The sequence below is a fragment of the Centropristis striata genome, chromosome 18 (assembly GCF_030273125.1).
Source record: "Centropristis striata isolate RG_2023a ecotype Rhode Island chromosome 18, C.striata_1.0, whole genome shotgun sequence".
Classification (NCBI taxonomy): Eukaryota; Metazoa; Chordata; class Actinopteri; order Perciformes; family Serranidae; genus Centropristis; species Centropristis striata.
The window spans coordinates 35,525,105-35,541,993 of record NC_081534.1 but is presented as its reverse complement, the minus strand read 5'-3'; the positions used below and the strand labels follow the sequence as shown (position 1 = coordinate 35,541,993).

Here is a 16,889-nt window from a genome sequence, read left to right as displayed (position 1 = left end):
AAATCAGAGTTCAGCCCTGAGATCATTTCACCGTTTATAAGAAGAAAACATTTGAGACATTAAAGAAACAATCAGAGAGTCAAATTTTAAACAAAGTGAAGCTTCATCCAACATTCAGACCAAATGACAGGAAGTCGTCTCCGTCCTACAGACCACACAGAGACACTGAGGCACAAGAGGACAGTAAACCAAATCCAGGATAAAGAGGTTGAGTGAATGTGGTGTTGAAGGTGTGGAGGTGGATCAGTGAGTCAGAGGAGACTCTGTAGAAGGACAGAGAGCCAGCAGGACAGTCCACATACACTCCTATTCTACCAGAGGAGGAGGAGGAGGAGGAGGAGGAGGAGGAGGAGGAGGAGGAGGAGGAGGAGGAGGAGGAGGAGGAGGAGGGGTGGAATACTCTCTTATTGTGCCTGACCAATAATCCAGAGTAACCAACATTGGAGCAGTACAGACTCCAGGACTGATCATTCATTCCAAACCAATAGTCACTGTATCCTCTCCTGATTCCTATGTAACTCACTGCTACAGTAACTGTTCCTCTCCACTCGACCTCCCAGTAACAGCGACCAGTCAGACCATCTTTACACAGCAGCTGAGGACAGGAGTCAAATCTCTCTGGATGATCAGGATATGACTGTTTTTCTGCAACATATGTCACCTTCCTGTTGTTCTCAGACAGTTTGAGGTTTCTGTTTACTGTGTTTGTGTCCAGTGTGAGTTGACAGAAATCTGATGGAGAGAAAAAGACACAACACAGCAGCAGTTTATCATCAGACACACCTGAAGGGTTTATTCTTTCTTCGTGTCCTGATGTTGATCATTTCTATAAAGTTTAATGATGACACATGTTGTCAGTCATGTTTTAAAGGATAAATATCACAACTATTAACTTTGTATTTAAATCTGTTTTGTCTTCATTAGTCAAATGTAATCCACACTTACACTTCCTCAGACCAGGTGTTAACCTGTGCTCTCCACCATGGTCCACCCTGGAGGAAGAAACACAGTCACAATGATTTTCTATCCAACATGAGTCCTAACTGCTGTTCAACATGAAGCAGAGCTCCTCAGTTTGTCAGTGTGACAGAGAAACAGGCTGAAACTCTTCAAAAAGATAATGGCCCTCATTTATCAAATAAGCGTACGTCAGAAAGTGAGCGTAAAGTGGGCGTAGGATGATTTCTACGCAAGCCTCGGCATTTATCAATTTGGACGTGAGCGGAGGGTACGATCAGATCTCAGTCTGCTCTCAGCTCGTGTAGCAAATTTGAGTCAGCGTGAAGTCCACACGTCTGATTCTGAGAATTGATCTGAGACTATTGTATCGATGCCTGGAGCTGATAAAACTCTGTGGTGTTTTGATTTTTAATAGTGACAAAGCAAAACATGTTTAGACTACATAATTTATCACTAAAACATAATCCAAAAATAAATACACCCTGCGACCGTGAAATTCTTTAAACAGAATACCAGCCGAGGATATTAAATGTTGTTGTCTTCTGCTGTTTACTGTTATTATTATTATTATTATTATTATTATTATTATTATTATTAGCCAGCGGTGCTGCCCGAATAGAAACATTTCCAATCATCGCTGTCACACGCTCCTCAGACTAGGACATCATTATTACAAAATGTAAAGAGGTCAATAACATCTCTCCATCATAATAATAGTAATATTTGGATATTATATAGATTATTAGGCTTTATATATCACGATGTAATTACTCAAACCTCGCCGGGAGTTAAATAGTCCGCTACTCTGCTGACAGCACCACTGATTTCCTCCCTTTTCACTTTTTCTGCTGCCAAACAAAACCAGTTTGTTGTGTTGCAGCTGTTGGACGTCAGCGTTTCACTTTCTGAGAAATTCCTCTTCTTCTTGAATTAAACTTGAATTAAACTTCTTGAACTTACTTTATTTAGTTTATAACTATAAGTACTTTTATTTCATAAACCTCCGTCGCTGCGTATTTCTGTAATATGTCTATATTGTCCCTATTGTTAATTGTAACGGTGCACTTTGCTAATAAAGCTGACTTTAAAGGGTGAAAAAATCCTCTTTTTGGCCGTATTGCGCCCTTCGGTGTCGTAAACTCTGAAGGCGAGTCTTCTGAATCGGGTATATATTATATATATATTATATATATTAGGACGTGGTATTTAAATTACGCATGTTTCGAGCCGCCACATTTATCAACAGCCGATCATTCTCACGATGTGATTGGCGAGATACGATCATTTGATAAATCACACGTGGACCCTGTCGTTAGACCAAATATACGATCAGATCTGAGCTGGTTTCTACGCTCGTTTGATAAATGAGGGCCAATGTGAGGTCATGTCAAGGACCGTAGGAAACCTGGAGATCTGACTAATATTGCTGTTTTTATAGTTTCTGGATATGATTTGGGGTATTTTGGCTTGTCAAAGGGGTTTGTGGATCAGAGGGTTCATTAGTTATTGAGACTGCTTCTCTGTTATGATGCATATGAGAAATAAAGTTGGACTACAGTGGTAGCTGGACCAGGAACCCAATCAGTGAAGGAAAACCCTCAGACCAAACAATATCTATACAATAGAACAGTTTTTTTTATATTTCATTACAATCATAATGATGTTTTTATGTTTACTGCTAACTGTATTTCCTTTTTCTTTTTTCTTTTTCACGGTTTTCTAAATTTAGTATTGAAATGAAGAAGTTTAAGTTAAAACTGCTGTATGACATTTTATCTTCTGTCAATGGTTTTGTTTGTCCTTTCTGTATTGTGTCCATACGTGTCTGTCTGTCTGTCTGTCTGTCTGTCTGTCTGTCTGTCCATACCTGAGACGGTCCAGTCTGCAGCGTGGATCCTCAAACGTGTCTATATTTGTAGATCAGAGAGACGTTAACTACACACCTCATGTTTGTTGAAGTCTCTGTAATCTACAACTTCAATCTTTGTTACATCCATTTTTAAAATGAATAATGATTCTGACTTACCTTCAGGTTTGAAGGAGATGTTTGATAATTTCTTCACCAGTTCATTCTGATTTATCTTCTCTAAAACTGTTCTGGTCACTTGCATCGTGTTTATACTGTAGTTCTTAAACATCTCATCCACGGTTTCCATGCGGTCTGCATCCTCCAGTTGACTCTTTGGGATTGCTGGGAGGCCTTCTAGCTCCCCCTGCTGCTGCAGGAACCACTTAAATTCTTTAAAGTTCTCAGCTCCCAAATCTTTTAAAATTCCTAAGAGGACCCCTCGAGGTGTCGCCATCTTTTCTCCCTGCAAAGATCCAAAAGATGCCAAAAATAAATAGTCACCTCAAAGATACAGACTGAGTTATGATGAAGATAGTTTATTAGTTTTAAGCAAAATATATTCAGTTTTCTACAGCTGTTAGATCAGAGCTGCAACATTAGTGGACTAATTAATCAACAGAAAAAGAGAGGGTTCTTTGTTCCACTCCTTCATTAGGTGTTGAGCTAATTCTTGTTCTCATTGTATAAAGTATTTCAATCAGCCCTTTGTTTAGCTTTTCTGCTTCAAGTTATTGGCAGATTTGTTTGTAATAAAAACGTTCATTAGTTGCAGCCCTACTTCCCTGATGAGAGGGTGTAGCTCTGTCACCTGTCCACTGGATGGTGCTAACCAACCAGCTCAGCTCAGACAGATGAATCACTTGCTAGTCTGACTAATGACACACAACTGCCCTCATTTATCAAACAAGTGTACGACAGAAAGTGAGCGTAAAGTGGCGTACGATCATTTCTACAAGGCTCGGTGTTTATCAGTCTGGACGTGAGGATCAGAACTCAGTCTGCTCTCAGCTCGTTACGCAGGTTAGAGTCAGCATGAAGTCCACACGTCTGAGTCTGAGAACTGATCTGAGACTGTTGTATCGATGGAGCTGATCAAACTCTGTGCTGTTTTGTTTTTAATGGTGACAAACCAAAGCTTGTTTAAGCTACATAATTTATCATTAAAACATCATTTATCACTAAAACATCATTAATCATTAAAACATAATTTATCACTAAAACATAATTTATCATTAAAACATCATTTATCATTAAAACATAATTTATCACTAAAACATCATTTATCATTAAAACATTTATCACTAAAACATCATTTATCATGAAAACATCACTTAAAATAAATACACCCTGCGACCATGAAATTCTTTAACCAGAATACTGGCCGAGGATATTAAATGTTGATGACAGAATTATTATTAAATGTAAAGAAGTGAATATTATTTCTCCATCATAATAATAACTATATTTGGATATTATATAGACTATTAGGCTTTATATATCATGATGTATATGTGAAATATTTGGATGCTACTCTGCTCCTCTGCTGACAGCACCACTGATTTCCTTCCTTTTCTCTTTTTCTGCTGCCAAACTAAACCAGTTTGTTGTTGCAGCTGTTGGACGTCAGCGTTTCACTTTCTGACTCTGAGAAATTCCTCTTCTTTTGATTAAAACTCACTTTAAAACATTGTTTACCTCCTTCAACCAAAAAGATGTGAAAACTTTTAAGTCTGTGCTCAAAATGTAAAATATTCACTAAACTTGTTTGAGTTTAAAACTATAATAGTGGGGCGGATTAGCTGAACAATCGTTCACTTTGTGATAAAAGCATGAAATTTGGTAGATGTGTTGGTGAATATGTTTCAAACAAATCTGGATATTGGGCCACCTCAAAAGCGCCCCCTAGTGGCCGTGGCAGGCATTTGTTATACAAATAAATCAATGATGAATAAAAACTGCCCTTTTAATAATACCAACTGGTGATGAATTGTATATTGTTGGAAAGCCTGATTAGTCACCTTTACAACGAGGTACAGCTTGTAAGGATCGTGCATTCATGGAATGAGCAACGGGGCTAAACGTGTGGGTCGCACCCCCCAAAAATGTGCATCCCCAGTGGGGCGGATTAGCTCAATAAATCACAAGAATTGCTTATTTTGTGATAGAAGCACACAATTTGGTGGATGTGTTGGTGGATATGTTTCAAACAAATCTGTATATTAGGCCATCGCAAATTCGCCCCCTAGTGGCCATAGCAATCATTTTCTTCGTTAAAATTACAAAAAATATTTAAATTATTTCTTAAAATATTTAAAAAATTTAAACTAAATATACAAACGTAAATTAAAAAAATGTAAATACACATATTAAATTAACGAAAATCCAGTTAGACACTCTTTCAGTTATTTTTCCTGCCCCACCACAATCGGACTAGCCATTGAGCTAGCTAGCAAATAAGCTAGCTAGCATTTGCTTCCTGGGACAAGCAGTGCAGTGGACTGTCCATCAAGGTATGTCTAAATATTTTATTTCACCTGTTATAATTATGAATAAAATATGCTATGAACATCATAAAGGCTAAAGAGAAAAACAATCATCATGGGCCTTGGCGGAAAAGTAAATTAGCAAGATAGCAAAAATAGGTACTTAAGCTAGCTAGTTAGCTTGGAACATGTATCAGTGGCTGTTGGGTGTGAAAGCTTAATAAGACACTGTTAAATTATGTCCTGTGGAATGTGGACATCCCTCTCTGCACACACACACACACACACACACACACACACACAGGCACACACACACACACACACACACACACACAAAGGCACACACACACTATATGTAATGTCTCCTTTGCCCATGTGGTTCTTTTTAATCTTTTTTTAAATGTATTTTATAACTCCATCACAGTTAGTCAGGCGGCTTAGGACCAGATTTGAGAAGAAAGGGGACACGCCGGACAAAAGCACCAAAATTTTTCCACATGCTCTCTATCACCAAAGGTTTCAACTTTTGGTAGGAGCCACTTCATCAAGATTGCAGATAGGAGATGGCAGCCATATAAGCCATAAGTCTATGAGAACCAATATATCTTCCAAGCCACTTAGAAGGTCAATCTTGGTGTCAAAATATACATTTTCTGGGTCAAAGAATCATTTAAAGCTATTGAGAATATCACTGGATGACTCACTGTAAATAATTTGTTGATCAAGATCTGACATGAGATGAAAGTGTACCCTTGATTGTTTTGAGCAGTGTACATGGCAGCTAATCCACACTCTCCCATGAACATTTATTCCAAACAGTTTCAACTCAGGATTCCTTGCTGCAGCACTTGAAGCGAGTTGCCCAGTCTGAGTGAAAATGAACATATCTATTTGATCAAATAATCATCTAGTGATATTCTCAATAGCTTTATTGATTCCTGGACCCAGTAAATGTATATTTTGACACCAAGATTGACCTTCTAAGTGGCTTGGAAGATATAGCATTTCTCATAGACTTTATATGGCTGCCATCACCGCAATCTTGATGAAGTGGCGCCTACTAAAAATTGAAACCTATAATGATAGAGAGTATGTGGAAAAAATGTGGTGCTCTTGTCCGGCGTGTCCCCTTTATTTGGCTAAGCCGCCTGACTAAGTCACACACCTCAGTACAAGGATTTTGCCAGAAAGAGTAACCTGCTACAAGTAACCCTAGTAGAATTTTTAAAATGTATGATTTTTTTCTCTGTCTAACTGTGTTTTGTTTTTATTGTTGCAGGTCATACAATATTGAAAATTATTTTTTCTTTTTAAGGAGCAACAGAAGAATACAAGCCAAAGAGCAGGCTGTAGCCTGTGAATGGGAATATCAAGACCTAATAAAATGTTATACAAAGTTAATGTTCTTTCCTATTAGACTGTAATAAAGCTTTTGTCACTTTAACATGTCTCTAAATTATATTTGTGGTGCTGAAAACATGAAACAGCAGCTGTAGGGTAGGCAAAGCATTCCTCGCCAGTAACCACCAGCGGCCATTTTTAAAAATGGCCGCTTTTAAATGGCCATTTTTAAAAAATGGCCGCCACAGCCATCAGAATTTTTTTTGCGATGGCCCAATATCCAGATTCATTAAACATGTATTCAGCAATGAGTGTACCAAATTTGATGCTTTTATCACAAAATGAACGATTGTTCAGCTAATCCGCCCCACTACACAGGGGATGCACATTTTTGGGGGGTGCTACCCACACGTTTAGCCCCGTTGCTCATTCCATGAATGCACGATCCTTACAAGCTGTACCTCGTTGTAAAGGTGACTAATCAGGCTTTCCAACAATATACAATTCATCACCAGTTGGTATTATTAAAAGGGCAGTTTTTATTCATCATTGATTTATTCGTATAACAAATGCCTGCCACGGCCACTAGGGGGCGCTTTTGAGGTGGACCAATATCCAGATTTGTTCGAAACATATTCACCAACACATCTACCAAATTTCATGCTTTTATCACAAAGTGAACGATTGTTGTAAAATATTGAGCTAATCCGCCCCACTATAAGTACTTTTATGTCATAAACCTCCGTCGCTGCGTATTTCTGTTAAATGTCTATTTCCTCCTGTTGTTATTTGTAATGGTGCACTTTGATAATAAAGCTGACTTAAAAAAAAGAGAGAGGAAACTCTTTTTGGCCGTATTGCATCTTTTGGTGTTGTAAACTCTGAGCTGTCTGAATCTAGCGCATAGTATTTAAATGACACTGCCACATTTATCAACAGCCGATCATATTTACGCTGTGATTGGAGAGATACGATCGTTTGATAAATCACACATGAACCCTGTCGTTAGACCAAATATACGATCAGATCTGAGCTGGTTTCTACGCTCGTTTGATAAATGAGGGCCAATGTGAGTTGGTGTGACCACAGGTACAAAGGTATTTTGTTCATTTGTGCATCTTGGACTGATTTTAATTCAGATGCAACATCGTTTTTCATTTGTTAGCCTCTTAAAAATGGCACAAAATGCTCCATCCATCCAGGTTCTTTAAGCCTCTGGGACAGTTGAGACCTGGACTGTGCTAAAGTCTGTTCAGTTAAACCAGGTCTCAGTGTTAGAAGATGTCTGCATTTAACCACTTAACACTTCATTTATACACATAACATCAGAGTATTAACAGTTAAGAAATATAAACACACCTGAGCCAAGTGGATCCAAGCTGTCAGACCAGTTCTGACAAGTTGGACTAGGACTTTATTCTACATTGTCAAAATGTGCCCTTTCCAATCAATGTGTTGTTCACTATAACTTAAAAAAAAGTTAATAAGATGATTTTATTTTCAGGTTGCTGTTTCAGGAAACTACAGCTTATACAGGACAAAAAATGCATTACTTGTATTACTGTATCCACAAATGTATTGTTCTCAATAATGAAAATAAGTCTTAAGATGTAAATCCCCGAACTTTTGTAACATCCTGAAGAACAAAAAGTATTTTAGGGGTTTATGTGTGTAGAGAGAAAACAAGATCTGTGTCTTTAAATCTTTAAGTGATGACAAAAGGTGAGACACAAAAGCTGAACAGAGACACAGATAACACACCTTAGCTGAGTGGATCCAAGCTGAAATTATGCAGAATAATTCAGGTATATACTTTTAAAAACAGCCAATCAGCATCAAGAAACATTCCTCCTGTGCAGTGAAACAGTGACGCAGCACGAAGTGATCAAAGTGATCCTGATGATGAAACATTAACTGATTCCTCTGGTAGGATTCTCACCTGCTGAACTCACTTCAGGTCGACTTACAGACACTTTCCACCTTCATGTGTGGAGGAAACTCTGGGAGAGAAGAAGCTGCTCGTCTTCGTCTTCATCAGTCCTGGTGTCTGTGAGCGTCTGAGCTGAGGACGCCGTCACACCCTCACAACTTCACAGTCCAAGTCTAAAAATAAAACAGAGTGACGTGAAAACCAGTCTAATCAGTGGTAGATGTCAGCCTATTAAAGAGTTTTTATTTCCTTGTTCCACTCCCTTACTTGCCTGAGGTGTTTAGCTAATTATTGATGTAGTTACTGTTGTTATGTTTGTTGTATCTGAAGGATTAAATATTATGATTTCTTAGTTCAAATCAGTTGTTCACAGGTCTTGAGACAGTGTCTTGTTTTATCCTGTTTTTCACTTCATCGCAGAAACACAAACAGACAAATCACTGATTAGATGGTGTAGTTCTGTTACCTGTCCACTAGAAGGTGCTTACTAACCATCTGATGAGCTAAAGATCAGCTTAGAGATTTAATAAAGCAGCACTTTGGATCACACAAGTCTTGCATTCTTCCGAAATAATGTCCGCCCTACATTTTAAGGCACTCAACAATCAGGAAACTATAGGACACCTCTTGTAGAATAGAGCCATACTATTCAGTAACGCTCCACCTACTTCCATGGCATGGATCCACCCATTCTCACCTGACTTCACTCCCTCCTAATCAATGCTCTACTCTATATGTCCCGCCCATTTCCTTTGTTCTGGCTGGCAGCAACAGGAAGCAGCATGTGAGGCTTCTGTCCCTGTGACTCAGATACAAACCTATGGTTGTGAGTGATAAAGTGAGTTTACTGCTTTCTTCATATGTTGATGTTCTTTAATGGTTATTTGTAGATTGGATGTGATTAAATGTTAGACCAGTATAGATTGGTAAATGCTATAATCATCATCTTGTTTGTTTGCCTTGATACTACAGACATAATATTGTGTGTAAGTGCACATGATCTGTTAATTGTAGCTCTTAAGGAAATGCAATAATCTTTATAACCTAATTTAGAATGTTGAATTTCTTATGTTATGTAATTGTTAAATTAATGTTTCTTTGTTATGGAGTACTCGATAATTTCAGCAGTGGTAGGCCTACCCCTAACCCCCCTGGTTAGAGTACTAGTATTCATTGTTTGCTAGGTACCTAATTAAGTGTGATGTTATATATTGGTTAACTGTATTGTAATTCTTGTTTGTTTTTCTGTTTATCATTTATAGAAACCATAACCCTCAAGCCTCAGCACCTCCTATTGCTCTAAATGTGTGCATAGTGACAATAAATGGCTTAAACAGGAACATCAGTTGTCCCTCCTACATTCTTATTGATGTACCATGGTGATGCTCGACCTCCGCTGAACCAATCCTAGGGATAGATTCTACATCTCTGCCTCGGGATGTAAATTATTCAGTATTTTCTATCAAACTGGATAACTCTGTTCAAACTTAATATTCAAAGAAACTGTTTTTAAACACAAAGTCCAGCAAACATGAGACACTGGTTCCCACCAGATCAACTCTGAATGTTGGAGCTGATCCTGGAGCAGTTCCACAATAAACATTAAGTAGTTAATAAGATGATTTTATTTTCATGTTGCTCCCACACCTTGAAAAGAACTACAGCTTATACACTACAGAAATGCTTTAATTGTTTTAGTGCATGGACAAATTTCTTGATTGCAATAATATTTTTAAAAAATGCTACGATGTAAAACCCCTAACTTTTGTGACATCCTGAAGATTTTTTTTTTTCTTTATGGTTTCATGGGTGCAGAGAGAAAATCAAGGTCTGATTCTTTGAATCTTTAAGTAATGACAAAAGGTGAGACACAAAAGCTGAACAGAGACACAGACAAAAGATAAAATTACCTGAGCCAAGTGGATCCAAGCTGTCAGACCAGTTCAGACATTCCAGACATTTTTCACTGATGTGAACAATCAAAGTGTCGATTCTACCTGAGAAACACAAACGTTACTGTTAAATCTTTATAAAACCATTTTTCTTTAACTCAGAGAAATTCTGCAGAATAATTCATATATATTTAAAAACAGCCAATCAGCATCAAGAAACATTCCTCCTGTGCAGTTAAACAGTGACGCAGCACGATGTGATCAAAGTCGACTTACAGACACTTTCCACCTTCATGTGTGGAGGAAACTCTGGGAGAGAAGAAGCTGCTCGTCTTCGTCTTCATCAGTCCTGGTGTCTGTGAGCGTCTGAGCTGAGGACGCCGTCACACCCTAATAACTTCACAGTCCAAGTCTAAAAATAAAACAGAGTGACGTGAAAACCAGTCTAACCAGTGGGAGATGTCAGCAGATTAAAGTGTTTTTATTTCCTTGTTCCACTCCCTTACTTGCCTGAGTTGTTTAGCTAATTATTGATGTAGTTACTGTTGTTATGTTTGTTGTATCTGATGGATGAAATATTATGCTTTCTTAGTTCAAATCAGTTGTCCACTGGTCTTGAGACAGTGTCTTGTTTCATCCTGTTTTTCACTTCATCCCAGAAACACAAACAGACAAATCACTGATTAGATGGTGTAGTTCTGTTACCTGTCCACTAGAAGGTGCTTACTAACCATCTGATGAGATAAAGATCAGCTTTGAGATTTAATAAAGCAGCACTTTGGATCACACAAGTCTTGCATTTTTCCTCAATGTCTACCAACAATTTTAAGCACTTAATCAGGAAACTACAGGACACCTCTGCTTTGGGATGTAAATGATTCAATATTTTCTATCAAACTTGATTACTTGGTTCAGACTTAGGGTGCGTCCCATGTCGTCTATTTCGCATCCCTGCATCCCTCACTTGCGTCTTAGTCCCGCCCACCGGGGATGATGGAGAGACGCAAGTGAGGGAAGCGAGGAGAGAGGAAACGATTTAAGAGACATGGGACGTCCTTCCCTCCGGAGAGTCACGTGAAACGACGTCTGTTTCTAATGACGGCGGGAGCGGATCACAGCTGGATCAGCTGTCAGTCGCTTTAACAGCTGGAGACATGCACTAATAATAAGAATAATAATAAGAATAATAAGAATAGTAATAATAATAAGAATAAGTGTTTTCTCTGTTTAACAAACACCTGCACATGAATAACAACCTCCATTGTGTATTTATACTGGGAACTGTGTCCAGCTCAGGGGCACGGGAATGCCTTCATATTATTTATTTATTATTATTTGCTTCTGTATATATTAGGACGACTATTAGGGCCAAGTATGAAAAAAAAACCGACCCAGGGGAGGGGGGTAATACTGGTCCATGCCTCACTGGGTCCGTCCGGTGCCACACACATACACACACACACACACACACACACACACAGACACACACACACACACACACACACTTCAAAGATGAATAAAGATTCCATAAACCGGCTCCATGGCAGCGTAAAGACGCATCACATGAGGATGACCATGAGGAATGAAGGCTGGGAACAATAAACCTGCTGCTGTGAAAAAAGTTTAGACGAACGTTACACACTGTAACTGTCAACAAGGAGCAGAGGAGGTCTGAAAGAGAGCGCTCCGTGTGAACGCGAGGAGGAGGGAGCGTCAGTCGGATCACTCTGATAAAACACCTTAAACAGAGCGAGTGATGGAGAAGAAGAGACATCCCGCAGGTAGAAAGGAATGAAATGTGCTGATGTAGTACCATCACCTCATGTTATCTGTTTTTAATCATGCCATGGTGGCTGGGTCCCTCTCCCCTGGGTTCCTACTTATTTATTTATTTTTTTCATATATGGCCCTAATACGCCGTCGTAGTAGACGATCCTGGTGATAAATTAATTATTTAATATCCCAGAACATGATTGTTTCCGCTGAACACCGGCCAATATTTTATTAGGTTAGATGATGAAGGTAAAATGTAAATTATGTCACTCAGTAATGATCAGCCTCGCGTGGGACTGATGAAAATGACAAACAATGTAAAAGTGTTTCTTGCTGACGGACAGACTCTCATACTCTCTACTGTTTTTTTTTTTTTAAACTTTAATATATATATATATATATATATATTATATCCATAATAAATCTGTACGGTGGAAAAAACAGATCACGAAAACGAAAAAAAGGAAAAAGGAAAAAAAACTTCTAGAGCGATGTTTCTCTTAATTTATTATAAATGTAGAAATATGTTTGTGGTGTTTTTGTTGTTCAGAGTCACAATAAAACAGATTTTAATTACATGGTGAATCATATAAATAAAATATAAAAATTGTGGTGACACACTTTGGTTTAATCTGTGATCTGTCTTCACTCCGGTATCAAACTACAGCGATGTTGATGTATAACATCAGTCCGATCAGCTGCTGCGTCTATTCAACGAGTCAGGGGGCGGGGCCACCGCTAAAAGACTTCCGCATAGGATTCTCTCGTGTATCCTCGCTTGTGCCTCCTCCGATATGCCTCCTCTATCCTCTATCCTCTATCCTCCGATCACAAATAAGAGCTTTGGGACGGTCTTAAAGATGGCGCCCGCGAAAGAATTTCCGGTTCAAGCGAGGATAGAGGATAGAGGAGGCGAACATTAAGAGCTTTGGCATTACCCTTAGTGTTCAAAGAAACTGTTTTTAAACACTAAGTCCAGCAAACATGAGACACTGGTTCCCACCAGATCAACTCTGAATGCCGGAGCTGATCCAGGAACAGTTCCACTATAAACATCATTCAGAATGTTTTCATTTAACTTGAGACTACAAATTATATAAGGTCAGTGTATGTGAATACTGTGTGTTTATTAGGACAGTATAAACAAGCAACAGATAGTATTTGTACTAAACAGATCAACATCGAGTCTATAGTGATGGTGATAGTAGTGGTGGTCTACAGTGATGGTGATAGTAGTAGTGATGATGGTGATGGTAATGATTATAGTAGTATTGGTCTATAGTGATGGATATGGTGAGTATTGGTCTGTGGTGATGGTAGTAATTTAACATCATGTATGGGATAAATAAATTGTTTAGATTATTTTAAATTGCTTTTGGTCAATTCCTCTATCTGCTGACCTCCTGTAACCTCTCAGAGAGAAGCTTTCGTCAGTCCTCCCAAACCTCCAGTCTGAGGGTTTTCCTGGTACATACACATTATAACCAGCAGGTGAGCTGTGGCACCAAGACATCAGCAGCAGATCCTCGATGTCCTGTAAGGTGTGAGGCGAGGCCTCCATGAATCACACTTGTTTGCACATCCCGCAGATGCTCGATTGAGAAATTTGGAGTTCAAACTGTCAGCTTGAACTTGTGTTCCTGAGCTATATTTGCAGTGTGGCAGGACGTATCATCCTGCTAACTATCAGTAGATCTTTATGATGCTTTGATAAGGATTTATTCTGTTAATGTTTAACTTGAGTTCACTCCAAAGTTCAGAGCTGCTCCGTGATCATATTTCTTTAAAGAACACTTGAGTCTTAAGATGAATTCAGAGAGTTGAGACTGTGTGAATATACAGACCTTTGAAAACCTCCTGCTTTCAGTTACATGTTTGCTCTTGATTCTCTGGTTGGTTTGGATTAATTTCACCTTCACTCATCAGCGTGATGCAGATGATTTTCACCCTCAGAAGGTAACGTAACCAACAGTTTTCAGCCTGTTTGTGTCACTTTTAAACGGATCTATAGTAATAGAGGTGGTTGTTTTAATTTTTTGAACATTGACGCAGCTCAGAAACCCCATTAATATATTATAAAATTCAAAATTATGTTATGTTTACATACTGAAAAATGCAAAAACTGCCTGAATCAGATTTTTTTTCCTTTTCTTTTTTTATTGTAAATGAAGCGCAATATTTATTGAAGTATGACATCAGAAGTTTTGTAACAGCTTCAAGGGTCACACTGCACTCATGATCTTAAAAACAACCATTAAATATCTCTTTATTTCTTGGTAAAAGCAATGATGCATCCTAAAAAACACACATCGGAATAAAACATTTTTTTATTATTATTATTTTTTCTTATATAACATAGCAGAAAGCTGCAGACACCAGAAGACAAATATAAATGATTTAAAGTAATGACAATCAGGATATTTGTGCTACATAGATAATATGACATAAACTGAACATACTTTTTGTACTGTAGCAATACATTTTCCATTTAGTCAGATGGACTACACAAGCACACTCTTTTAATCTTTCAATCATTAATTTTTTTTATTGTAGCTGATGTGTTTACTGTGTGATAAGGTTCAAGGTTATATTTTCACAAACCATATAATCACATAGACTTCTGTACAAACATCTTTATCACTGACTCTGATTAAAACACTTACCATCAAAATAAAACACAGTCCAGCACCTAGACAGGTACAACAAAAAAGTTGGAGACACACCGTAACAGAATGACGTCATCTATTAGCAACAAAAACATCTGTAGAGTAAGTAGAGTAGCTTTGGAGGAGTGAAAACATGCTGTGTGGGTGTTGAGATGTTAAAACAAGAAAAAAAGGAAATCAAAAGGCACTAAAAAAGGGGGGTTCGACAAGATCTGGCTGCTGCTGTGGCTCTTAAAGCATGGTGTGTCCCAGGTATGTTCCATATTGATGATTACACTCAATCAGGTCTGCAGCCCTGAAGAGAGAGAGATGGGGCATACCCATGAAAGAACAATATTTATGCCAATATTTCAGTCTGTAACAGGCAGAAATTGGTTGTTTAATATCATCAACAATTGTAAAATGTTGCATGCCCAAAATTACATTTTGTAAATATAAATAAATAAATAAAAATAAACTTTATTTATAGAGCCCTTTAAGACAGCGTTAGCTGATACAAAGTGCTGTACATGGCAGGACAGACCAACAATAAAAACAAAACAAGCAAAAACAACTAAAACAAAACAAGTCTCATGCTGGGTAAAAACCAATGAATAAAAGTGGGTTTTAAAATGAATATCAATTTTAAAATTAGTCTTAATTTTAATATCAATCTTAATTTTAAAAAACCACAAAGAACAAATAAAAACAAATAAAACAGAACAAAGATTCATGTTGAATTAAAAGCCAATGAATAAAATTGGGTTTTAAGATTTCTTTTAAAAGCGGACAGTGAGGAGGCCTGCCTGATGTGCAAAGGTAAAATGTTCCAAAGGCTCGGAGCAGCGACAGAATGTTTTTTTTTTGTGGTGCATTAAAATGTTGCAGCCTTATTTTGTTTTAAGAACTTAAGGTTTAAACCTTTTTTAAGAATTTGTAGAGTTTCTCCTTTTTCCCTTGGTCACTGCGAGGGTCAGAGGACAGAGGGTGTCGTAACATGTACAGTCTATAAAGCCTTTTGAGGCAAATCTGTGATTTGTGATTCTGCTCTATATGGATGAAATTGAATTGGAAATTGAACTGAATACATTATCTTGAATGAGGACAGGTTAAGGTTTAACAACTTTTTGCCCTCTTACATATAAGAACTGCTATGCTTTAGTCAAAAAGATTTACTCCTTCTCTCAACATGTGTTTCATTCTGTTGTTGTGACACGATTTAACTGTTTTAGCATGAGTATGTTATTGTCCATTTACCACTTTTTTAAATGTCTAAATAGCTTTCCAAATAAAAGTGAATTTGATTGATTGATTTAAATTTGAACTAAATTAAAAAAGACACTACAAAGTTATTTTTTAATACATTTTAGTTCTTTTTTATGTTTGAGTCTGAGTGACAGTTAAGTGGCTCTGTGATGAGCAGCTTGTTGTAATGACTGAGCATGTTGTTGTGTTTGTGTGAAGGTGTGGACTCTGCTATGGATCAGTGTGAGGACAGAGAGGAGGGAGTCCGTCCCTCTAAAACCACTCTGTGTGGGGAACATGACAGCCAGACCAAAGCTCAGAGGTGAGATGAGGATCTCTAACTGTCCAGGACTCTTCAGCACTCAAATCACTCCACCATCATTATTCACACTCAAAGCTCTGTGTGTGTTTGTGTTGAACAGACCAGACTCTCCTGGACCTGGACGTGAACCCAGCTGTGTGTCCATCAAGAGTAACTGGTCTATGGATAAACGTATTTACCTCAAAGATGAACACCAGACTGATCATCAAAGGTCATACATTTTGTAATGTTACAAATTAATTTAGCAAGCAATGATCTAATCAGAAGACAACACATGAGTCAGTGACGTGGAGTTACATTTGGGTCCAATAGGATAGCGGTGCCATCAGTGTGTATAAGGACAGTGCAAATTGTGCATAGAAGCACTACTTTGTGTTACATTCAAAACTATATGTGTGTTTGTGTTGTGTTGAACAAAAGTGAGAATTCAGTATTTTACCCATTTATAA

The 16,889-nt window shown here is 37.9% G+C and overlaps 1 protein-coding gene across 1 annotated transcript in view; it reads right to left on the bottom strand.

The window, feature by feature from the left end:
• Window positions 1-4: 4 nt before the first annotated feature.
• Window positions 5-16,889, bottom strand: part of LOC131990887 (NLR family CARD domain-containing protein 3-like) — a 35,121-nt gene continuing 18,236 nt past the window's right edge. The window contains exons 5-6 of the mRNA XM_059356092.1: window positions 946-992; window positions 5-732 (exon numbers count right to left, since the gene is read on the bottom strand). Of these exons, the coding sequence (XP_059212075.1) occupies window positions 146-732; window positions 946-992 (634 nt within the window). The 3' untranslated portion in view covers window positions 5-145. The remainder of the gene's footprint in view (window positions 733-945; window positions 993-16,889) is intronic.